A 25,891-nucleotide genomic window follows, 5' to 3' on the forward strand; every position below is an offset into this window, starting at 1 on the left:
TAAATGACCAGCATGGTCGAATAATAATAATCACAGTAGTTGTCGAGGGTGCAGCAAGTCAGCACCTCAGGAGTAAATGTCAGTTGGCTTTTCATAGCCGATCATTAAGAGTATCTCTACCGCTCCTGCTGTCTCTAGAGAGTTGAAAACAGTAGGTCTGGGGCAGGTAGCACGTCCGGTGAACAGGTCAGGGTTCCATAGCCGCAGGCAGAACAGTTGAAACTGGAGCAGCAGCACAGCCAGGTGGACTGGGGACAGCAAGGAGTCATCATGCCAGGTAGTGCTGAGGCATGGTCCTAGAGAGAGAGAAAGAAAGAAAGAGAGATAGAGAGAATTAGAGAGAGTATACTTAAATTCACACAGGACACCGGATAAGACAGGAGAAGTACTCCAGATATAAAAGACTGACCCTAGCCCCCCCGACACATAAACTACTGCAGCATAAATACTGGAGGCTGAGACAGGAGGGGTCAGAAGACACTGTGGCCCCATCCAATGATACCCTGGGGCAGGGCCAAACAGGCAGGATATAACCCCACCCACTTTGCCAAAGCACAGCCCCCACACCACTAGAGGGATATCTTCAACCACCAACTTACCATCCTGAGACAAGCCACAAAGATCTCCGCCACGGCACAACCCAAGGGGGGCGCCAACCCAGACAGGAAGATCACGTCAGTGACTCAACCCACTCAAGTGACGCACTCCTCCTAGGGACGGTATGGAATAGCACCAGTAAGTCAGTGACTCAGCCCCTGTAATAGGGTTAGAGGCAGAGAATCCTAGTGGAGAGAGGGGAACCGGCCAGGCAGAGACAGCAAGGGTGGTTCGTTGCTCCAGACCCTTTCCGTTCACCTTCACACTCCTGGGCCAGACTACACTCAATCATATGATCCACTGAAGTCTTCAGTAAAGACTTAAAGGTTGAGACCGAGTCTGCGTCTCTCACATGGGTAGGCAGACCATTCCATAAAAATGGAGCTCTATAGGAGAAAGCCCTGCCTCCAGCTTTTTGCTTAGAAATTCTAGGGACAATTAGGAGGCCTGCGTCTTGTGACCGTAGCGTACATGTAGGTACGTATGTACGGCAGGACCAAATCGGAAAGATAGGTAGGAGCAAGCCCATGTAATGCTTTGTAGGTTAGCAGTAAAACCTTGAAATCAGCCCTTGCCTTAACAGGAAGCCAGTGTAGGGAGGCTAGCACTGGAGTAATAGGATAAAAATGTTGGTTCTAGTCAGGATTCTAGCAGCCGTATTTAGCACTAACTGAAGGTTATTTAGTGCTTTATCCGGGTAGCCGGAAAGTAGAGCATTGCAGTAGTCTAACCTAGAAGTTTTTGGACAGAAAGTTTAGGATTTTTGCAATGTTACGTAGATGGAAAAAAGCTGTCCTTGAAACAGTCTTGATATGTTTGTCAAAAGAGAGATCAGTGTCCAGAGGAAATCCGAGGTCCTTCACAGTTTTATTTGAGACGACTGTACAACCATCAAGATTAATTGTCAGATTCAACAGAAGATCTATTTGTTTCTTGGGATCTAGAACAAGCATCTCTGTTTTGTCCGAGTTTAAAAGTTGAACATTTGCAGCCATCCACTTCCTTATGTCTAAAACACAGGCTTCTAGCGAGGTAAATTTAGGCTTATCAGCAGGCTTATGTTAGCACTGTAATCTTCATTCTTCATTCATACCTGGGATTGTTATTGATGACGATCACTGGCAATATACCCCACTTCATTATTCGGACAGATTTGTAATTTGTTGACGCCAAGGGTAATGAAATCTCAGTAAGGGATGATTTGTTGGTCATTAAATGGAAGGAGGTTAGAGAGGGTAACACAGAACGGAAGTGAATCTCAGTGTATTTTATCTCTGATGCCCCATAGAACCCTTGATAGATGACACAGCAGCCAGGGCATGTCGGAGCAAACCTCCATCCAACATCAAGCGCTCTCATATAAAGGAGGGAAGGAACACATATTTGACTCTCTCAATTCATACAAGAACTTAAAACAGCCCTCCATCCAGGTTGAGTTTGCTAGGATATGTAGTGGGCTGGAGATCATGACTGCGTCCTAAATGACACACTGGTGACCCACATATGGGTTTGATCAGGGCCCATATAGGGAATAGGTTGTCATTAGGGACATACCCATCTCTCCTTTGGGCAACATGAGATTAAGAGGTTGAAGAGGAAAGCCAAAGGGCACTCACCCCCCACTCTAAAACCACTCTAGTAAATAACAAACACTGCAAGAGGGGAAACTATATTACTTTTTGTTTTCTGTAAAACGGCTTTAGGCTTTTGCCCTGTGTATTTCCTCAACAGGAAGGTTCTGTGTACCGTCAACTTTTGATTTAATGCTACAGCCAAAGGGTTTGGGATTAAAGTATTTACCCGTGTGATAAACAATAGTCTGAATGCTTCTAGACTGGCTCCAATCTGTAGTGGGGTGATTACAGCAGACAGAGGGCGTTCATATCATGGAGGAGGAAGTAGGGCAAGGGGTGGGGGTGAAGATGGAGGAGCAGGGGAGATGGAGACGGAGGAGAGGAGACAAGGTGGTAGTGCAAGGGGAGGAGGTGGAGAATGCAGAGAGAAAAGGAAGGAGGATGAGACAGCCTTGCCTTGTTTCTATCTCTCTGTCCCTCAGCAGTGTTAGCCTGTCGTCAGTGGCCTGAGCCACCCAGCACTTTAACTTATAATTATGCTCTCGGACACTGTACTTTAGATGACGAGAGATAGGCACCGAGGATAAATCACATACATTAAATGCAAAGCGATGCAGATATGTCAACTAGCGCCACGTCAATGCCTTAACCTTTATTTCCCTTGTCCCTCTCTTTCCACCTCTCTCACCCATCCATACCTGTGTCATGGGAGTCCCGAAGGTAGATTGGGGGGGGTTTGTAGGATAGCCATATTCCAACAGGTCCTCTTAGACCAGTGTTCTTTTTTATTGATGCTTCATTCAGACTGAGTAGAAATTGAACAGGGATACAGATGAGGAGTTAGAAGGGTCAAGTGGTCTTCCGGCAGGGTGGCACATGTTTTGAGAGCGGGGACTGTTACCACTCAGCCATAGCTCTGCACCAGACCAGTATTTTATGTGGAACACTATCCTATTGAAGACAGTAGAGTTCTCTGGAAGCTATTAGCTTGGTTGGATGGGAGGAAACCACCCCCTGCACAGTCTCAGAGAATCCCCAGGAGGGTCTGTCACCCTAACTCAAACTCCCCTTCTAAATCGAACTCATGCTATAAAATGGCTTATTGTTGCATTAGTGTGGTTCCCGTAGGCATTAAGTAATTATTTCTGTGTTAGGGAACGTCCTCGCTATGTTACGGCCTATGATTCAATGTGCTGTAGGTCTCCTCTTCCTCCAACTCATATAAATCAATTGAACCTCTAAGATTCTCCAGTAAATATTTCCCTCTTGTGCTTTCAATGGAGCTCTGTGTTGGAGAGTTTTCCTGCCTCCAGAGCATGTAATCTATGTGGGTTCTGTGGTTCCCTCGTTCTCAAACTCCCATCCATGCCCCTGGGGTTGACCAGAACTGTGCACTTCTGGAAACAGTGGGGATTATTTTATTTTTTTTACCTTTATTTAACTAGGCAAGTCAGTTAAGAACAATGACAGCCTAGGAACAGTGGGTTAACTGCCTGTTCAGGGGCAGAATGACAGATTTGTACCTTGTCAGCTCGGGGGTTTGAACTTGCAACCTTCCGGTTACTTGTCCGACGCTCTAACCACTAGACTACACTGCCACCCCTGCTGGGCCTCCTCATCTTCTTCCCCTCAGCTGTGGCTTGCAGTCTGTCAAGGGATTCACTAAAGTGGAGACATTTGGTTGTCCATAAATCAGCTTTTTCTATTGTTGTGCCAATGGATGTCCATAATCACATGTTTACCTTTACCCTCAATTTAACTTGGTTAGGCCTTGAGTGAGTTATGTTGTAGACAGAGTCTTCATTCAGAGTTTAGAACACCAATATATGTGGCGTGTAAATCGTTGGTTGAGTTTGGGTGTTTGTGTCCCTCATCGAGCAAACATCAACACCCGCACACAGAGACACGCAAGCATAAACATACACATGCTCACATACAAGCACACACACACACATACACACCATTGGAGACACCTGTTTACATAGGTTGTCTGAGGGGGAAGTTGGGCAGGATCAGAATCTGTAAAGCAAGTTGGCAGGTCTAAGGTATGTGCTATAATATGAGTGTGTGGGTGGGTCATAAACTGGATGTAGGATTAAAGATAAACATTGTCCTGTGTAAGATGTGTGTCAGTGTGTTGGTGTGTATCCGGAAAGTGTGTGGGACTGTGTGTGTGTATGATTTGTGTTGGACCAGCCTCTCCTCCTCCTCAATGAGTTTGTGTGACTGTGTGAGACCACTAGGAGAAGAGAGACCCATGTTTCCTGCAGTCATGCACTACCATGTTGGATGGCATTTGGTTGTTGGGTGCCTGCTACTTGAACTACTTGGACCCTGTGTGGGGGGAAAAAGGATACCAAAGACAAAGAGGGAGAAGGTAGGGCCTCATCTACAAACAGATGTTTCTATTGGGTTTATGTGGAGTGATTATGCTGCATTGATGTATAGTATGCATTCATGTAGTGCCCTTTTGTAGGTCCTCAATATGGCAAGACTACAGGGCCGTAGATGTGTATGTCCTAGATAGGATATGTTCAGTAACATTGAGATGTGAGGGAACTTTTACATACTATAAACATTAGGCTACAGGGCCATAGATGTTTATTTCCTAGATAGGGCATGTTCAGTAACATTGGGATGTGAGGGAAACATACACACACAGTATTGAACACAATAGCATCACTGTTAAAGAGGGCTTGATCATGTTTTAATTGAGTTCAGTTTCATGTTAATTACTGTGCAACAGTTTGGCTTGATAATAGGTTGTGTTTAAGTGTGTGTTTAATGTTTGTGTGTGTGTGTGTGTGTGTGTGTGTGATTAACACACTTACTCATTTTCTCTTGAATGCTGCTTGTGGTTTTGATGTTTCAGATCTAAGATGTTCACAGGGTTTTTTGTTGTTTAGCTCAGAAAACCATCATCAGTGAGCTGTATTAACCTAAAGTACCCCTTTGGTTGAGATAAAGTTCACCATTACAACACTGAGTACTGGGGAGATTAGTTCATCCTTGGCAGGTTCCGTTTCATTGCACTATGCACTGGAACATGCATGTTTGGCTTTAGGGAAGGTTGTGCAGCTGTTTTACCAATGAAAATATCAATGTTCACCCTCACATGCATACACTCTCACACACTCTCAGACACACACACTTGGAGACACCTGTTTACATAGATTGCCTGAGGGAGAAATTGGGCAGGATCAGAATCTGTAAAGCAAGTAGGCAGGTCTAAGGTATGTGCTATAATATGAGTGTGTGGGTGGGTCATACACTGGATGTAGGATTAAAGATAAACATTGTCCTGTGTAGGATGTGTGTCAGTGTGTTGGTGTGTACAGTACCTAGAATGTACGTGGGACTGTGGGCGTGTCTGCATTGTGTTAGACTAGTGTCCTCCTCAGTGGGTGAGTGTGTGTGACTGGGGGTATTATGAAACCACTAGGAGCAGAGAGACCCATGTTTCCTGCAGTCATGCACTACCAAGTTGGATGGCACTTGGTTCTTGGGTGCCTGCTACTTGAACTACTTGGACCCTGTGTGGGGGGGGAAAGGATACCAAAGACAAAGAGGAAGAAGGTAGGGCCTCATCTACAAACAGATGTTTCTATTGGGTTTATGTGGAGTGATTATGCTCCATTGATGTATAGTATGCATTCATGTAGTGCCCTTTTGTAGGTCCTCAGTATGGCAAGACTACAGGGCCGTAGATGTGTATTGTCCTACATAGGATATGTTCAGTAACATTTGGATGTGAGAGAACATTTACATACTATAAACATTAGGCTACAGGCCCATAGATGTTTATTTCCTAGATAGGGCATGTTCAGTAACATTGGGATGTGAGGGAAACATACACACACAGTATTGAACACAATAGCATCACTGTTAAAGAGGGCTTGATCATGTTTTAATTGAGTTCAGTTTCATGTTAATTACTGTGCAACAGTTTGGCTTGATAATAGGTTGTGTTTAAGTGTGTGTTTAATGTTTGTGTGTGTGTGTGATTAACACACTTACTCATTTTCTCTTGAATGCTGCTTGTGGTTTTGAAGTTTCAGATCTAAGATGTTCACAGGGTTTTTTGTTGTTTAGCTCAGAAAACCATCATCAGTGAGCTGTATTAACCTAAAGTACCCCTTTGGTTGAGTTAAAGTTCACCATTACAACACTGAGTACTGGGGAGATTAGTTCATCCTTGACAGGTTCCGTTTCATTGCACTATGCACTGGAACATGCATGTTTGGCTTTAGGGAAGGTTGTGCAGCTGTTTTACCAATGAAAATATCAATGTTCACCCTCACATGCATACAAACACACACACTTTGAGACATGTTTACATTGCTTTCCTGAGGTGAAAGTTGGGCAGTAAAGCAAGTAGAGCAGGGCTAAGGTATGGGTCATAAACTGGATGTAGGGTTAAAGCTATACACTGAGTATTCCAAACATTAGGAACACCTTCCTAATAGTTTATTTTTAATTGTTGGACCTTAATTTAACTAATAGTGAGTATAGTAGGGAGTTGTATCTAGGGTTGTGGGGGTCATGACATTTTGTAAGCCAGTGATTGTCAGTCAAATAACTGCCAATCTCACAGTAATTGAATGTTAATTAACATAAACACATTTAGCATCTCCTGGCTTCCACGTACTTGTAGCTTACAAGCCACTGATGCAGAACTTTGGAACAACTACATTTTTAAAAAGTCTAATAAATCCATGTAACATAGCCTACACCATCACAAATAATCCATTATTTATTTTAGACAGGTATAAAGAAACATTATATGAAGAAAATGTACTCTATTTCAGAAGAACAGAATAGCATACTCTGAGTTGTCCTTATGTCAGGCCCTGATCTGGCTATGCCAAATGGCTGTGGGCAACACTAGTTCATTTAGCAGACAAGATTTGCTTAGAAATCCATGGCATTCTTTTACATATTTTAAATACAATTGAACATAGCTGAGTAAAATAGAAAGGATATTTTCTCCAAAGGATTTGAGGGAGTGCTCATATATGCGACTATTCTGCGATGAACAAAGAAAAAGGTCCTCCTATATGATTAATTTAGAGAGTCTTTGTGCAACTTTAGTTGTGATAAAAATGTTGGGCTATATGTTTTGTTTTTTAATTGATTTCATTGAAATGTATTTATAAGAACTTCTTACATCAGCTGATGTCACAAAGTGGTCAAATAATAGGGGGTCAAATAATAATAATCACAGTGGTTGTTGAGGGTGCAACAGCTCAGCACCTCAGGAGTATATGTCAGTTGGGTTTTCATAGCTGATCATTTGGAGTATCTCTACTGCTCCTACTGTCTCTAGAGAGATGTTAATACTCTAGATATAACAGACTGACCCTAGCGCCCCGACACATAAACTATTGCAGCAAAAATACTGGAGACTGAGACAGGAGGGGTCGAGACACACTGTAGCCCCGTCCGACAATACCCAATGATAAGGGGTGGGGGCAACCCGGACAGGGCAACCCGGACAGGAAGATCACGTCAGTGACTCAACCCACTCAAGTGGATTGATGACAGCTTTGCACACTTGGTATTCTCTCAACTAGCTTCATGAGGTAGTCACCTGCAATGCATTTCAATGAACAGGTGTGCCTTGTTAAAAGTTAATGTCATGTTGGTATGAATGATTCTGGAGACATACGCAGGAATGCGTAATAGTGTTTTTTATTACACCCAAATTACGGTGTGCCGTGTATAGGCAAGGGGACGAAGTCCAAACAAACACTATACAAAACGCAGGGTAGAAACCCAAAACAAAAGAGCGAGGAGTACCTCAAAGAAATAACACACACGCACAATGATTAACACACGGGATGAGACCTGTAATCATCTGCACAATCCACAATGACACGACAAACCAAAACACACAGCACAAGTACTCACACGCACCAACGGACATTGTAACAATAATTGACAGCCCAATGGAAACCAAAGGGCACACTTATACAAATACTAATCATTGGGAATAGGGGACAGGTGTGCATAATGAAAGTTCCGGAGGGATCCGTGACAATTAATTTGTGGAATTTCTTTCCTTAATACGTTTGAGCCAATCAGTTGTGTTGTGAGAAGTTAGGGTTGGTATAGAGAAGAAAGCTTTTTTTTGGTAAAAAACAGTCCATATTATTGCAAGAACAGCTCAAATAAGCATAGAGAAATGACAGTCAATCATTACTTTAAGACATGAGAGTCAGTCAGTAAAATTTTAAGAAATGGCTCTCATGATGACCGCAACAGGAAAGGAAGACCCAAACTTTTGACTGGTACTGTATGTATAATTTGCTTCAAAACACGCCAGGAAAATGTATATTAAAAACAAACAGAACTTCTCTCATGAGGTCACTTCATACAAACGCAGCTTTCTGCACTTACTGTAGATATTCTTGAACATGAACTCTCCCCTTATTCCTCCGTTTGTGCTGAGTTCACATTTCCTTATTGTGTCTCAGCACGCTGGTTGAAAACATTACTGTTGATGACACATAGAGTGCCTGTTTGAGCCTGTTGCGCCGGAGGTCACTTTGTTAAAGAGGGCAAATAAAGCCTCTTGTCTTGGCACTAGAGATATAAAGAGATTTGCATATTGTGATTCCCAAAGCATTAATCATGATGCGATTTGCTTATGGAAGCTCTTGATATGGTGATAGATGCGCCATAAGGAGGTATTGATAACGTCACTTAGTTGGAGATTGCCAAGACATTGTTGGACCATACTGGAAAGCATAATTTTGCTGACTGCCCCCTAGTGAGTTGACATAGTAGTGCCACAGCAGCTCAGTGCCCCTGGCTCCTGTCTGACTGGGCAGTGTGTGTGTGCATGCGTGCGTGCGTTCATGTGTAATGGTACCCCCGTTTAGCACAGCCTCTCAGGCCGTGGGTCAGAGGGATATCAGGCACTGTAGGGTAGATAAGCTGGAGGGCCGGCAGGTGGCCGGGGGCAGATCCCATGTTGGCTTATCGAGAGGCCTGACTTGCCGGCTGTGGGCCAGGCAGAGGGAGAAAGGACCTTTGTTTCCAGAGGTGGAGCACCCCTACCAGCTCCTCACTGGCCGGGCCCCTCATAGCCCCCCTCTGTTCCCCCCTGCCCTGTCACCCGAGAGCCCTTGAGTTTGGATCTCTGAAGCTCAGTGTCATATGAGCTTTGATGAGAGACAGTACATGTACCTTGTGGTGCCAAGCTTTGCACCATCCTCATTGATGGGGCCACAATGGAGAGGGTCAAGAGCTTCAAGTTCTTCGGTGTCCACATCACTGATGATTTTTGTTCTTCCTACAGATCTACACATCCATAGAAAGTTATAAAACATTTTACAAATAATACAAAATATAAATAAAAAACTGAAATATTGTAATTGAATATGTCTCCGCCCCCCAGAGTTAATACTTGGTAGAAGCACCTTTGGCAGCCCTTACAGCGGTGAGTTATTTTCATTCAGATTCTACCAACTTTGCACAACTCTTGGGCAACATATATCCATTGTTTTTGTCAAAATTGCTCAAGCTCATTCAATTTGGTTGCGGATCATTGATGGACAGCGATATTTAAACCTTCTCTCAGATTTTTTAAGCAGATTTATCACGGCTGTGATTGGGAGTCCCATAGGGCAGCGTACAATTGGCCCAGCGTCGTCCGGGTTTGGCCAGGGTAGGCAGTGATTGTAAATAAGAATTTGGTCCTAACTGACGTGCCTAGTTAAATAAAGGTTAAATAAAAAAATATTTTAAAAAAAGTCCGGACTGAGAAATGTCCAATCAATAACACTCAACACCTCTTGGAAAACCATTCTGGTGTGTCTTTTGCACAACATTTTGTGGTGTCAGCAGCATGTTATGGGTATGCTTATCATCGGCAGGGACTAGGGAGTTTGTCAGGATCAAAATACATTTGAAAGGAGTAAAGCTCAGGTACAACGTTAGAGGAAACCCCGCCTCAGTCTTCTGAAAACCTAAGCCTGGGATAGAGTTTTATTTTTCAGCGAGACAATTACACACATTTTAATGCCAAAAACACACCAGGTGTTGAGTATTCCTGAGTGGTGAAGTTTCAGTCCTGACTTAAACATTTGAATATTGCTGTCCATCAATGATTCTGAACCAAATTTAATGAGCTTGAGCAATTTTGACAAAAACAATGGATATACACTGAGTGTACAAAACATTAAGGACACCTTCATAATATTGAGTTGCGAGCCCCGCCCCCCCCTTTTGTAATTTAATACTTTTTTAAGTGTAAATTTAAGGCAGAAATGTTTCAAGGGGCTGTAGACTTTCTATAGGCATTGTATAACTAGGCATAAAGTGACTAGGCAACAAAATAGATAATAAACAATGCAGATAGTTAAATAGTTCACCAAATAGCTACCCGGACTAACTCTTTAGCAGTCCTATGGCTTAGGGGTAGAAGCTGTTCAGAAATCGTGTTGGTTCCAGGCTTGGTGCATCGGTACTGCTTGCCATGCGGTAGCAGAGAGAGTCTATGACTTGGGTGGCTAGAGTCTTAGGCAATTTTTAGGGCCTTCTTTTGACACCGCCTGGTATCAAGATCCTGAATGTCAGGGAGCTTGGTGATGTACTGGGCCGTAAACAATACCCTCTGTAGCGCCTTGTGTTCGGAGTTATATTCGTTAAATTGTAACACTATAAACAACATTTTCCCGTGGTGCCCCGACTTCCTAGTTAATTACTATTCCGTTATTTGTTTAATCACGGAATAATTACACATAGAGAATTAATTTGATATTATAAGTCTTCACATTTAATGACAGCAAACGCTACAACAATCCACTCAATGGTGCAGCTGTATAACTGTTTGAGGGGAAGAGGCGTTGTCGTGCCCTCTTCACGAATTTGTTGGTGTGTGTGGACCATGATAGATACTTACTCATGTGGACCCCGAGGAATTTGAAGCACTTAACCCGTTCCACAACAGCCCCGTTGATGTCCGTTTCCCGTAGTACACGATCAGCTCCTTTGTCTTGCTGACATTGAGGGAGAGGTTGTTGTCTTGGTACCACACTGTCTCATCGTTGTCTGTGATCAGGCCTACCACTGTCATGTCGTCAGCAAACTTAATGATAATGTTGCAATCGTGCGTAGCCACAGTCATGGATGAACAGGAGGGTACTAAGCACACACCCCTGAGGGGCCCCCGTGTTGAAGGTCAGAGTGACAGATGTGTTGTTGCCTATCCTCACCACCTGGGGCAGCCCATCATGAAGTCCAGGATCCAGTTGTAGAGGGATGTGTTCAGTCCCACGGTCCTTAGCTTAGCGATGAGCTTGGAGGGCACTATGGTGTTGAACACTAAGCTGTAGTCAATGAACAGCATTCTAGCATATGTGTTCCTCTTGTACAGGTTGGAGAGGGCAGTGTGGAGTACAATAGAGATTGCATCATCTGTGGATGTGTTGGGGCGGTATGCAAATTGGAGTGGGCCCAGGGAATCTTGGTTAATGGTGTTGATGTGAGCCATGACCAGTCTTTCAAAGCGTTTCATGGCTTCAGATGTGAGTGCTAGATAGGTTACCGTGGCGTTCTTGGACACAGGGACAATGGTGGTCTGCTTTAAACATGTAGGTATTACAGACTGGGTCAGGGAGAGGTTGTAAGTGCCAGTGAAGACACTTGCCATTTCCCGTTACATACACACACTCATTACTGACGCCACACACCTACACCCATACGCACACACCCCACTTAGACCTACGCTGCCGCTAAAATGATTTTTGATTCAATTTATTACTACCATTACACTGATATTCATTGATAATTGATTATTGATGTCCATTCCCTTTAGTATATACAGTATATTCGTAAATTATTCAGACCCCTTCACTTTTCCAAATTTTGTTACGTTACAGCCTTATTCTAAAATGAATTAAATGAAAAATGGCCCAATCTATATACAATACCCCATAATGACAGTTTGCGTGTTTTAAATAATTGTTTTTCCTCATCATGCTACACACAATACCCCATAATGACAAAGTTAAAACAGGTTTTTAGAAATGTTTGCATATGTATTAAAAATTGAAAACAGAAACACCTTACTTCCATAAGTAATTCAAACCCTTTTCTATGAGACTCAAAATTAAGCTTAGGTGCATCCTGTTTCCATTGATAATCATTGAGATGTTTCTACAACTTGATTGGAGTCCACCTGAGGTACATTCAATTAATTGGACATGATTTGGAAAAACACACACCTGTCTATATAAGGTCCCACAGTTGACAGTGCATGTCAGAGCAAAAACCAAACCATGAGGTTGAAAGAATCGTCCGTAGAGCTCTGAGACGGGATTGTGGCGAGGCACAGGTCTGGCGAAGGGTACCAAAAGGGTACCAACATTCTGCAGCATTGAAGGTCCCCAAGAACACAGTGGCCTCCATCAATCTCAAATGGGAGAAGTTTGGAACCACCAATACTTTTCATAGAGCTGGCCACCCGGCCAAACTGAGCGATTGGGGAGAAGGAGATTGGTCAGGGAGGTGACCAAGAAACCGATGGTCACTCTGACAGCGCTCCCGAGACTTCCTCTGTGGAGATGGGAGAACCTTCCAGAAAGACAACCATCTCTGCAGCACTCCACCAATCAGGCCTATATGGTAGAGTGGCCAGACGGAAGCCACTCCTCAGTAAAAGGCACATGAAACCCCGCTTGGAGTTTGCCAAAAGGCACCTAAAGGACTCTCAGACCATGATAAACAATATTCTCTGGTCTGATGAAACCGAGATTGAACTCTTTGGCCTGAATGCCAAGCATCACGTCTGGAGGAAACCTGGCACCATCCCTACGGTGAAGTATGGTGGTGGTAGCATCATGCTGTGGTGATGTTTTTCAGCGGCAGGGACTGAGAGACTAGTAAGGATTGAGAGAAAAATTAACGGAGCAAAGTACAGAGAGATCCTTGATGAAAACCTGCTCCAGAGTGCTCAGGACCACAGACCGGGGGCGACGGTTCACCTTCCAACAGGACAACGACCCTAAGCACACAGCCAAGACAACGCAGGAGTGGCTTCGGGACAAGTCTCTGAATGTCCTTGAGTGGCCCAGTCAGACCCCGGACTTGAACCCAGTCGAACATCTCTGGAGAGACCCGAAAATACAGTAGTTGTGCAGCAATGCTTCCCATCCAACCTGACAGAGCTTGAGAGGATCTGCAGAGTACAAGTGGGTGTCAAGATTTTAGCGTCATTTCCAAGAAGACTCGAGGTTGTAATCACTGCCAAAGTTGCTTCAACAAAATACCTAGTAAAGGGTCTGAATACTTATGTAAATGTGATATTTCAGTTTGTTTTACTTCATTTATTAGCATGAATGTCATTATGTGGTAGGAAAAAAACTATTTAATCAATTTTATAATAATGCTGTAACGTAATAAAATGTGGATAATTGAAGGGGTCTTTCAGAATGCACTGTATGTATTTATCCTGCTACTGGTCACTATTGCTCCTGTTTATATGAATATATTATCATTCATATATTACCATAAGTATTTATATATTCCTGCTACAAGTCACTTGTCAGCCCTGTTTGCATCTATATCCTACTACCAGTTTCTTTTTATGTATAAAACTATCTCAACCACTCCAGTACTCCTGAAACATTGAATAAGGTACTGGCTGTCACAAGTGTCCAACAGCCTACGGACAGAGTATGCCGGGGCCTCCTCGATGTCCAAGGGAGCGGGAGGTGCATTGTGGGGTCCAGCACTTGCCAAGGGACCAGCTGCCACTGGCCTGAGGAGAGATTCATGAAATTAGGGTAATTGACAGCTGTAATCTGTAAGTCACCTCATTGACTCTCCTCAGGACTTTGGACGCCCCCACAAACCGCGGGCTCAGCTTTTGGCAGGGCAGGTGGAGTGGCAGGTCCTTCGTAGAAAGCCAGACCCTGTCACCGGGGTGAAAGACTGAGTCACACTGCGGTAACGGCGTGCCTTCTGCCGGATGACGATGCGCTGGGGATGGGTGTGCGCTGTGTCCCATACCTCCTCGGCATGCCGGAACCAATCGTCCGCAGGAGCCTCAATCTGACTCCGGTGACAGGGTGCCAGGGCCAGCTGATAGCCTAGAACACACTGAAAGGGTGTGATGTTAGTGGAGGAGTGACAGAGGGAGTTTTGTGCATACTCTGCCCAAGGCAGAAACGCAGCCCACTCCCCGGCCGGTCCTGACAGTAACTACAAAGGTATCTACCCAGTTCCTGATTTACCCTTTCCCTCTGCTCATTTGGTTAGGGACGGTACACGGAGGTGAGATAACCGTGACCCCCAGTTGTTCCGTGAAGGCCTTCCTGACACAGGAGGTGAACTGAGGACCACGGTCAGATACATTGTCCTCCGGGTTCCCGTAGTGCCAGGAAGACGTGAGAGAGCCTCTGCGGTCTGCATGTCCGTAGAGAGACCAGTCAGAGGAATCAAATGACAGTCACAATGCGCGACAGGGAAATAATAGGTGTCACATTCTCCCTCCGATCCTCTGTGTCATGCACCCGGGACAACGCATCAGCCTTGACATTCTTAGATCCCGGCCGGTAGGAGAGAGTAAAGTCAAACCTGTCGAAGAATCGGGCCCACCTGTACTGACGCGGGTTCCACCTCTTTGCTGCTTGAATATACTTTAGGTTCGGTTGGTCCGTCCAAACAAGGAATGGGTGTTGAGCACCCTCCAGCTAGTGCCGCCATGTTTTCAGTGCCTTCTTAACTGCCAGCAACTCACAATCCCCCACATCGTAATTCCGCTCTGTGGGAGACTGCTTCCGTGAGTAGAAGCCACATTGATGAGGTTTAGGCGGCAATCCAGTGCTTTGAGAGAGAACAGTCCCTACTCCAACATCGGAGACATCCACCTCCATGATGACGGTCAGGATGAGCCAAAACAGGTGCATTCGTAAAACGTTCCTTGAGCGCACAGAAGGCCTCATTGACCTCCTCAGTCCAGCACAGCTGTCTAGGACCTCCCTTCAGGAGGGAGGTGAGATGAAACCACTGTGATGAAACCCTTAATGAAGCATCTTAAATAGTTGGCAAAACCTAGGAAGCGCTGCACCGCCTTTATGTTGGATGGAACAGGCCACGACTGTACTGCACTTACCCTCTGCTCTTCCATCTCCACTCCCACGGTGGATATCCGACAGCCCTGGAAGGAGACCAACTGCTGGAAGAAAAGGCACTTCTCCACCTTGGTATACAGGTGATGCCTCTCCAACACAGACGTGACATGAGAGGCATGTTACTCGCGTGTAGTGGCGTACGCCAAGATGTTGTCTATGTACACCACTACACAGCAACCCAACGTCACTAAACACCTAGTTAATGAAGGATTGAAACACAGGATGCATTTGTCAGGCCATAGGGCATTACCCTGTATTCGTAGTGTCCGGTGCTGGTGCTGAAGGCAGTCTTCCATTCATATTCCTTTCTGATGCGCACCAGGTTGTAGGCACTGCGTAAATCCAATTTGGTAAAATACTGAACACCGTGTGTCTGTTCGATCACAGTGGGTATGAGAGGAAGGGGGAAAAGTAATTTAACAGTTGCCTTATTCAGTGTCCGGTAATCGATATGCGGCGGAGACCTTCTTCTTCACGAAAAAGAGGCTGGAGGAGGCAGGAGAGGTGGATGGACAGAGGAATCCTTTGGCCTTTGGCTCCTCCTGGACGTAGACCTCCATGGCTTCGGTCTCTTCATGCGAGAGAGGGTAGATCTGCCCCCCCCAGTAGAACCAGGCAGTAGATCGATAGTGCAGTCCCATGGACAATGAGGAGTCAGGCACGTGGTACGAGTCACCTGTAGGTCCCGGTTTTCCTCCGGGATAGGGATGTGGGTGGCCTGGTCTGGACTTTCCACGGAGGTGGCACAGATAGACACAGAGAGACACCTCCCCTGACACTCCTGCGACCAACCCAATAACCTCCTCTCTGTCCACGATATCCTGGGGTTATGCAACTGTAACCAGGGGAAACCTAAAACTACGGGGTGTGCAGAAGAGTCTAAGAGTGATACATTCTTGGTAGTTGTGAGCAACTGTGAGGGAAATGGGAATCATGGTCTGGCACAGCAATCCTGTTCCTAGGGTAAGGTTGTCTTAGCATGGACTGTGATGGGGGTTGTAAAGGGATTAGAGGAATGCGTAATGATAAGGCCACTCTGACAGTGTCTAGGAAATTTCCTGCCGAACCTAAGTCCACTAGGGCAGGACTCGGGGGGCCAGGATAGTCCGGGAAGGTGAATACAAATCATTAAAATCCAGATGGAAAATATTTACACAAGAAGCAACCTACTATCACACATTCAAACTGGGCTGGGTGGACAGAGAGTAGCAAGGCTCATCCACGACTACCTGGGAAGGTGCAGAAACGCTCCTCAGCCTGTCGCTTGCTCGCCTGGTTCTCCTTCTGGGACAGGTGTTTCAGGCGCGGTCCGACTCCCCGCAGTAGGAGCAGAGACCCTGTTGAGAGCGGCGTTGACGTTCCTCTGGGGGGAAGTGTGTCTTGCCCACCTCCATGGGCTCAGTCTGGCTAGAGGTTCCTGGGAGAGACCACGCAGGAGATTAACCAGGTGGATAGCCATGGCGATGAGCTATGGCTCAGTGTGAGGTCCTCATCGCAACAGGCCAGCACACTCTGGACGTCTGCCTGTAGCCCGCTGCGGAAAACCGTCAACAGGGCCTGGTCATTCCAGCCAGTGGACCCAGCCACCGTCCGTAAATCCAGAGCATACTCAAACTCTGTCCTGGACCACTAGTGTAGTCAGAGGAGACGCTCACCTCCCTCTCGTCCCTCTGTAGGGTGGTCGAAAATGGCACAGAAGAGTTGGGTGAAGCTCTCATTGGATTGCACTTCTGGACCATCCCTCTCCCAGACGGCGTGCGCCCACTTCAGAGCCCGGCCTGTTAGCACCAAGATCACCAAGGCCACCTTGTCCCTATCGGAGGCCGTGCTGGCATGACGGGAAGGGTGGAGGTCACACTGCAGGAGAAACCCCCTACAGTGAGCTGGGGTTCTGTCAAACCGCTCCGGGAGGGGCAGGTGGACGTTGCTGATTGCACCGGGTGATGTAAATGGTGGTGGGGTGGCTCGAACGACCGTAGGGAGCTGGGAAGGTAGTCGTGTAGCCTGCAGCTGGCATACGGTCTGGAGCACCTTGTCCATGGCAGTGCAAGGTGCTCAAGGCGGAAAGGTTGGAATGTCCTGCTGCTTCCTGTTCTCTTGGTTTGGTCATTCTGTCACAAGTGTAGAGAGGAGTAGGCAGGAGGCAGTCACAGGTTTAGAACTACTGAGTTTATTAAAGCACTATATAATTTATATAACAGCGGGTCGAAACCCAAAGTGCAAAATAATAAAGTACTGAGGAAATAGTTGGAGAGATTCCTCTCAGGAAAACAAGCAACATTTACAATGACCGACAAAGACGAATGACAGAGTATTTATACAGTGATAGAGTGGGGATTGGAACCAGGTGTGTGTAATGATGACGGGTGTAAGGGGTGCATAACTTCGGTGGAAGTCGTGACAGAACCCCCCCTTGACGCGCGGCTCCAGCAGCGTCCCAACACCGGCCTCGGGGACAACCCGGAGGTTGTCCCCGTTGTCCCCGGAGGGCATGATGGTAGTCTACAGGTAGTACTGAGTTTAAATGGCCCCACAACCCGTGGACCCAGCTTCCGGCAGGGCAGGCACACGGGCAGGTTTCGGGTCAAGAGCCAGACCCAGTGTTCGAACACCGGAGGGTTTGCGCTGGCTTTCTGGTGCAGCACGGCACGCTGAAAGTGAACATGAGCAGCCGAGCCTCGGCCTGACTCTGATTCCAAGGAGCCAGAACCGGCTGATACCCCAGTGCACACTGGAAGGGGGAGAGGTTAGTGGAGGAGTGGTGGAGCGAGTTCTGGGCCATCTCTGCCCAGGGCACGAACACTGCCCACTCCCCCGGCCGGTCCTGGCAATAAGACTTCAGAAATCTACCCACATCCTGGATAACTCTCTCCACCTGCCCGTTACTCTCGGTGTGAAAACCTGAGGTAAGGCTGATCGAGACCCCCAGACATTCCATGAACGCCCTCCAGACCCTTGAAGTGAACTGGGGACCCGATCAGACACTATGTCCTCAGGCACACCTTAGTGCCGGAAGACGTGTGTAAACAAGGCCTCCGCAATCTGTAGGGCCGTAGGGAGACTGGGCAGAGGGAGGAGACGGCAGGACTTGGAGAAACTGTCCACAACGACCAGGATCGTGGTGTTACCCTGTGAGGGAGGAAAGATCAATAACGAAATCCACAATTACAGGTACGACCAGGGCCGTTGTGGAATGGGTAAGGAGTGTAGCTTACCTCTGGGCAGGTGCCTAGGAGCCTTACACTGGGCGCACACTGAGCAGAAGGAAACATAAACCTTCACGTCCTTAGCCAAAGTGGACCACCAGTACTTCCCACTCAGACAGCGCACCGTCCGACCGATGCCTGGATGACCAGCGATCAGCCGGTCATGGACAGCAGATGGAACGTACAGACGCCCAGCGGAACACTGGAGGGGAGTGGGCCTGTCCGCGTCCAGCACCCACACTACCGGCGCCACCAGGCAGGAGGCCGGGAGTATGTGGGTGGGATCCATGGGCCGCTCCTCTGTGTAATACAGCCGGGACAGTGCGTCTGCCTTAGCATTCTGGGAACCTAGTCTGTAAGAAAGGGTGAAAACAAAACGGGTGAAAAACATGGCCCACCTTCAGTCTCCTCGCCGCCCGGATGTACTCCAGGTTGTGGTGGTCAGTCCAGATGAGAAAAGGGTGTTTAGCCCCCTCAAGCCAATGTCTCCACGCATTCAAAGCCTTGACGACAGCCAACAGCTCCCAGTCCCCCACGTCATAGTTTCGCTCCGCTGGGCTGAGCTTCCTCGAGAAGTAGGCACAGGGGCTCCTATCCCAGCCTCGCATGCGTCCACCTCCACTATGAACGCTAAAGAGGGATCCGGATGGGCCAGCACAAGAGCCGAGGTAAGCAGAGCCCTCAGGTGACCAAAATCCCTGTCCACCTTAGCCGACCACTGCAAACGTACCGGTCCCCCCTTCAGCAGTGAGGTAATGGGAGCCGCTACCTGACCAAAACCCCGGATTAACCTCCGGTAGTAATTGGCAAACCCTATCAGAATGTCATCAATATACACCACTACATCCTGCACGTGCAGGTCCCTGAAAATCTCGTCTACAAAGGCTTGGAAGACTGATGGAGCATTCATCAACCCATACTGCATGACGAGGTACTCATAATGCCCTGAGGTAGTACTAAAAGCCGTTTTCCACTCGTCTCCCTCCCGGATACGCACCAGGTTGTAAGCGCTCCGGAGATCTAGTTTGGTAAAGAAGCGCGCCCCGTGCATTGACTCAATCACTGTGGCTATGAGAGGTAGTGGGTAACTGTACCTCACAGTGATCTGGGATTCAGAAATATGTTTCCAATGCCACCGTCTCCGCCTGTGACAGGGGATACACGTGACTCCTGGGAAGTGCGGCGTCTACCAGGAGATTTATCGCACAATCCCCCCTGTCGATGGGGTGGTAATTGAGTCAAGGCGAGAGCCAAATCGGCATATTCAGCGTCACCATGCCCAGAGGAGCAGTGACTTCCCTAATCAACCCCGACCCTAATTGTCAACTGTCAAAGGCGTGAACAGGGAAGGGCACAGACACAAGAACAATGGGGTTCCCTAAACTATGGGTGAACGATCTGTCTAAAAAATTCCCAGCCGCGCCTGAATCGACAAGCGCCTTATCCTGGGAATGCGGGGAAAATTCAGGAAAAGTGACATACAAAAACATGTGTGCAACAGAGGGTTTGGGTGAGAATGGTGCCGGCTCACCTGGGTGACACCAGAGTGCCCTGCCTGCTGCCTCGATCCCCAGAGGAACCAGACCGGCAGTGTGACCTCTGCGGCCACAGCTGGTGCACGAGACGGAACCTCCTCCGGTCTCCCTGCGCACAGCACCTCCCAGCTGTGCGCAGGGAGAAGGGCGAGACGAATCCCACTGGGACTGGGTGAAGAGGAGGCGAGTAGTGGAGGTTCTGGATGTGCTGGTGGAGGCGCTGGAGGAACTCACTGTCTCTCCCAGTGGTCCATGGTTTGGACGATGCGGTCCATGGCGGCGCCGAAATGGTGGATCATCGCCGCTTGCTCCTGGACGCGCTCCTCGACCCCTATACCAGGGGCATCTGCTCCTGCTGACTCCATATGTTTAGGTGTGGGATTCTGTAAGGGATGCGTAACTGTTGGCTGGGAAGTCAGACGCAGGAGAGCAGAACTAGGTAATAGCCGGAGCAGTTTAATTGCAAACCCAACGGCATAAAGAAATAACCAACATGGGTACAAAAACCCGACACGCACCAGTAAACATGTGCACAAGCACTTACAACAAACAATTCCACACAAAGACATGTGGGGAACAGAGGGTTAAATACACAACAATTAATGAGGGAAATGAAAAACAGGTTTGTAGGAAAACAAGACAAAACAAATGGAAAATGAAAAGTGCATCGACGATGGCTAGAAGACCAGTGACGCCGACCGCCGCCCGAACAAGGAGAGGTACCGACTTTGGTGGAAGTCGTGACAACGAGACAAGTCCTGTTTTGATGAGTGAAGGGTGTTTGCCAACAGCAGGTTCGGCAGCAGATAGAAGGCCGGTGTTGCCAAATGCCTGAGCTGGACAGGAGTAGGAGCCAAAGCGAAGGCTGGTGTGACACTGGCTCTGACCTGTATATGCTTTCATTCTCGTGTTTCTTCTACTTTTATTGTACTTTGTGTGTTTTTTTTAATTAAATGTTTTATTATTATCTGTATTATCGTCACTACATTGTTGGGAAGAAGCCCTCAAGAAAGATTTCACTGTACTCTTTTACACCTGTTGTATCCTGTGCACGTGGCTAGTAAACTTTGAAACTTGAAATACACATACACACATCCAGCTCTTCTGTACTTTCCCCCAGGCCCAACACCCTCTCCTGGGCTAGATATGTGCACAGGAAGGGAGGGAAGCGAATGTAACTTCTGGTTGTTGTGGACGTGTTTTGTTGGAGGAGTTTTCACTTTTACCTCGGAAGGCAGTTAGTTGCTAATGGTATTGTATCTGTTATTAAAATGGGAAGGGAAGTACACAGTTCTTAAGAGGTGATGTTTTTACTGAGGTTGTTGAATTCGAAAGGTGTAGAAAGATAGGGGAGTCAATAGGGCATGATGGTAGTCTACAGGTAGTACTGCAGTTCAGGGTGCTGTCAACTCTAACTTTATGAATGTTTTACAGTTTGCTTGGTTCCCTGTTGATAAGGAACAAGACCAATTCAACCAGCATGATTGATAGATGGGTCAATTTTGTTTATTGTCTTGTGAGAAATATTTTGGGGTTTTGTAAAAACAAATTCCACAGTTCACCACAAGTTACGTATACACAACAAGAAATAAACAGATTTTACCCCACAGACATACAAAACAATAAACAGACAAACAGCTTTTGTCTCTGAGAAATATGTTTGTCATCCAACTATAAGAATGTTTTGAAGATAAATACACAACGCAGAGGATGAGAGGACAAGAGTACTAAACTAAATAGAGTACTAATGGTAGGGTTGTACATTTTGGGGAATATTCAGAGGTGGAAAGTTCCCGTGGGAAAATATGGGAATTAATATATGCAAATTAATACCATTTAAATGTAGGTGTTTTTTGCATTGGATATATTTACCATAAGGAGACAGAAACATACATGTTTTACCTTATCATAAGTACACATAATTGCAAATGAGTAAATCCTTCCAATCAAAATTTTAAAAAACGATTTAGTTAAGAATTGAACTTTAATTAAATGAGTTGACTCTTCACATGGGATGATTTCATTGAACAGCAAAAGAAAGGGAATATTGACTGATCCATTGCATCTCCCAAAAACATTTTCAACATACATCTGTAAAATGATAGTCTAGAAAATAAAGCTTTGGTTGTCTTGAGGCTTCCATGTCCACCTCTTGAACATCACTGTCACTTTCCAACCTCGTTGAGGATGGCTCGTTGTCAGACGAAAAAAAAAAGAAAAAAAAATCCGTATGGCCACCAATTTTTCAACCTTTGTATTGGTCAGCCTGTTGCGTGCTTTGGTGTGTGTGTTCCCAAACAAGGACCAGTTGCGCTCTGAGGCGGCTGATGTTGGTGGGATTTGAAGGATGATGGAGCAACATTGAAGTGGGCAGGACAGTACAGATTTCTTCTCTTACATCTGCAAGCAGAGTCTGAAAATCAGACAGGATGGCATTGTCTCCCTCAATCCGTTCAATGGCTACTGCTATATGTTTCAGGAGTTTCAGGCTGCTTACCACCCTCTCCCAAAATACATCATCCTGGAGGATCCTCTTGATGGGGCTGTCCATATCGGCAGACTGTGGTATGGCCATTTCTTGGAGAGACTCCTTCCCCTCCAGGAGACTGTCTAACATGATGACAACACCACCCCAATGGGTGTTGCTGGGCAGCTTCAATGTGGTGCTCTTATTCTTCTCACTTTGCTTGGTGAGGTAGATTGCTGTTATAACTTGATGACCCTTCACATACCTAACCATTTCCTTGGCTCTCTTGTAGTGTATCCATTGTTTTCAGTGCCATGATGTCCTTGAGGAGCAGATTCGATGCATGAGCAGCACAGCCAATGGGTGTGTTGTGAGGATAGGACCCCTCCACTTTAGACCAAGCAGCCTTCATGTTTGCAGCATTGTCTGTTACCAGTGCAAATACCTTCTGTGGTCCAAGGTCATTGCTGACTGCCTTCAGCTGGTCTGCTATGAAGAGACCGGTGTGTCTGTTGTCCCTTGTGTCTGTGCTCTTGTAGAATACTGGTTGAGGGGTGGAGATGTAGTTAATTATTCCTTTTCCACGAACATTTGACCACCCATCAGAGATGATTGCAATACAGTCTGCTTTCGCTATGAATTGCTTGACCTTCACTTGAACTCTGTTGAACTCTGCATCCATCAAGTGAGTAGACAAAGTATGTCTGGTTGGAGGGGTGTATGCTAGGCAAAGAACATTCAGAAATCTCTTCCAATACACGTTTCTTGTGAGCATCAGAGGTGAACCAGTTGAATACACAGTTCAAGCAAGACATTCATCAGTATTTCTCTGACCACATTCCTCCATTGAGTCAAAACAACTTCTGATTCCAGGAGGACCATGAGCTGTTGCTATCGATAAGGTGTCTGATTCATCATTTTCCCCTCGAATAGAAGTAGAGGTACTTTTGTCAGAGGTTGCTTGTTGTGAGCGCTGAGGGAACTTTATGCACTTGGCCAGATGATTCTGCATCATTGTTGCATTCTTCACATATGATTTGGCACAGTATTTGCAAATGTGCACAGCTTTTGCTTCTACATTAGCTGTAGTGAAATGTCTCCACACAGATAGTGCCCATGGCATTTTCCTGTAAAGATTAGAAAAAAATGAGTAAACAAATACCAAATACAATTCCATGTACAGATAAATAGTTAAATAGTTAGATTAAGCAACTCCTTTGTAAGATAAATGTTTTAAAATGAAACATGTATGAATTAACACTCCTCAGTTAGCAGGCTCAAGCAAGCTAAAACCCACATGGTAGCAAAAACTAACTAGCAGAAATTGTTAACAAGTTAGAAATTATTTAAACACTTTGCTGTAGGCTACTATTTACTAGTTAACAAAAAATCATTTATGTCATAAAATATATTCACCCTGCCCAGTATTGTAATCAAAACTTATCAGAAAGCATGTACTCCTTGGCTCAGACAGTGTAGTAGTGTATACTCAATAGCATCTCATTAGTGTGCAAGATCTTGAGAATCAGCTGTTAATGTGATGGAAGAGTGCACTGCACATGTGATGGAAGAATGCACTTTGCATGCAGAGGGCTGCAAGTCCTTTGAATTGGGAATAGTTTAACCAAAATATGCCACAATACCTAGAATTTCCTTGTGTATCCCACAAAAAAAGGTTCACTGTTATAAGCTAACTTTTCTTATGAATTTAAGCAAAAATTCTCCAAATTCCCAGGCTTAACTTCCCATGGAAAGTTTCTGGGAAAATTACGGAAATTTACCAGAAAGTTTCTGACCCTTTGCAACCCTAACTAATGGTCAATAGGGAATTGTAAATAGGAGTTGGGTTTCAGTTCAACAGCTGTTTAGAATCTATGGAATGTCACTCCTGAACTCAGAGCTACGTGTCCTACGTTCTGTACATTGAGTTGGGAGCAGGATACTTATTATTTGGCCATTGGCCCAGTTGTACTGCAAGGACTTCTGATAGGTCAACCCCAGGCTATGGTGGGGGATTATAATGGGCAACTTGTTCCTTTGTTTGGTGGAGAAAAGCTGAGGACAGAGGAGACAGAACATCTACCTCCCAGCATAACATGTTACGTACGCCTCTTGGAGGGAACGCAACACCCTGCTACAACTCAAATCCCCGTGGAGTGAAAAAAGGTATTTGATTGTAGGTGTGGGTAAGGATGACAGAGGCAGAGAATATTACCGTTTACAGGGAATTTATTCTTCCTTCACACGGTAAGGTTGGGAAAAGGGGCTGGACGGAACCAAAACAAAGAAAGTTAAAGTTTCTTCCCCCTCTCCTACCTTACCTGCCTACCCACTGGTTACCTATTCGCTAACCAAAATACACAGGGTGGTCTGCCCAGGTCTTACCTAGTGTGCATAGATCGAGTAAATACTACAGATATATGTATGCCTGCAGGCCTCTTGCCTAAACACTCCCAAGGTGCCTTCCCCTTCCCCTCCTGGAAACAAATTAAACAGAATTATTCAAACTTAGGGAACAATTTAAATAAACCAAAAACACTAGGTACTATGGAATACACTTACCTCTTCAGGAGCGGCTACAAAACACTTTCAACAAATTTACCAGACCAAAACGGGACAGCTCTCTCTCCTAACAAAGGAACACTGCCTTTTCAAGCTGCTAAAGGAGTCGGTAATTGCAGATAGCTATATCCCCTGATGAGAGGGCAGGGTCAGAGCTCCAACTAGTGATGGGCTGACCAATCAGCTGCTTTGGAATCCAGGAAGCCATCCTGAAATACACACACATACAAACACAATCAAACCCACAACAACACAGAAACTGGGGTATGTAACAATCTATGAATTGTCCTTCTCAAATAAACATATTTTTCTCCCCCTGATTTGCTTTGGAGTTTGTGTTATTGAAGAATAACATCAATTGCTAACACTTGGTGCCGTGACCCAGGTGAATTAGTCTGAACAACAAGAACAAGAAAAACATATTAACTGTGTGTTGATCCAGAGGAAAGAGAGAAGGCGGTGCACAACCGACTTTGGAGAGTCAACTCTTAATTTCCTGATTGATGGCAGAAATGCTGGGTGAGTCTAGCCCAATATAATTTTAAAATAACCAAATCTGGTTAAAATAGTGCATGCAATGAGTGATATGTATCTGTGATGTATAAGTGTTCAAGTCCTTTGTTTTATTACAGAGTTTGGTCCTTTGTTACTCTATTAAAAGGTCAGAGTCCTTACTCTATTTAAAGGTTGGTGCCTTTAAACAGCTTGGAAAATTCCAGAAAATTATGTCATGGCTTTAGAAGCTTCTGATAGGCTAATTGACATAATTTGAGTCAATTGGAGGTGTACCTGTGGATTTATTTCAAGG

At 45.7% G+C, this 25,891-nt stretch overlaps 1 protein-coding gene across 2 annotated transcripts in view; it reads left to right on the forward strand.

The window, feature by feature from the left end:
• The window catches only part of si:ch211-196i2.1 (collagen alpha-1(I) chain), a 140,160-nt gene that overhangs the window by 67,409 nt on the left and 46,860 nt on the right, over positions 1–25,891 (forward strand). Inside the window, exon 1 of one of the 2 annotated variants that reach the window (XM_020466333.2) lies at positions 5,504–5,747. The exons of the other annotated variant lie outside the window; for it this stretch is intronic. Within the exon in view, the coding sequence (XP_020321922.2) occupies positions 5,601–5,747 (147 nt within the window). The 5' untranslated portion in view covers positions 5,504–5,600. Of the gene's footprint in view, positions 1–5,503; positions 5,748–25,891 lie in introns of those variants that run through there. 2 annotated transcript variants of the gene reach the window in all.

Source organism: Oncorhynchus kisutch, linkage group LG29 (genome assembly GCF_002021735.2).
Source record: "Oncorhynchus kisutch isolate 150728-3 linkage group LG29, Okis_V2, whole genome shotgun sequence".
Lineage (NCBI taxonomy): Eukaryota > Metazoa > Chordata > Actinopteri > Salmoniformes > Salmonidae > Oncorhynchus > Oncorhynchus kisutch.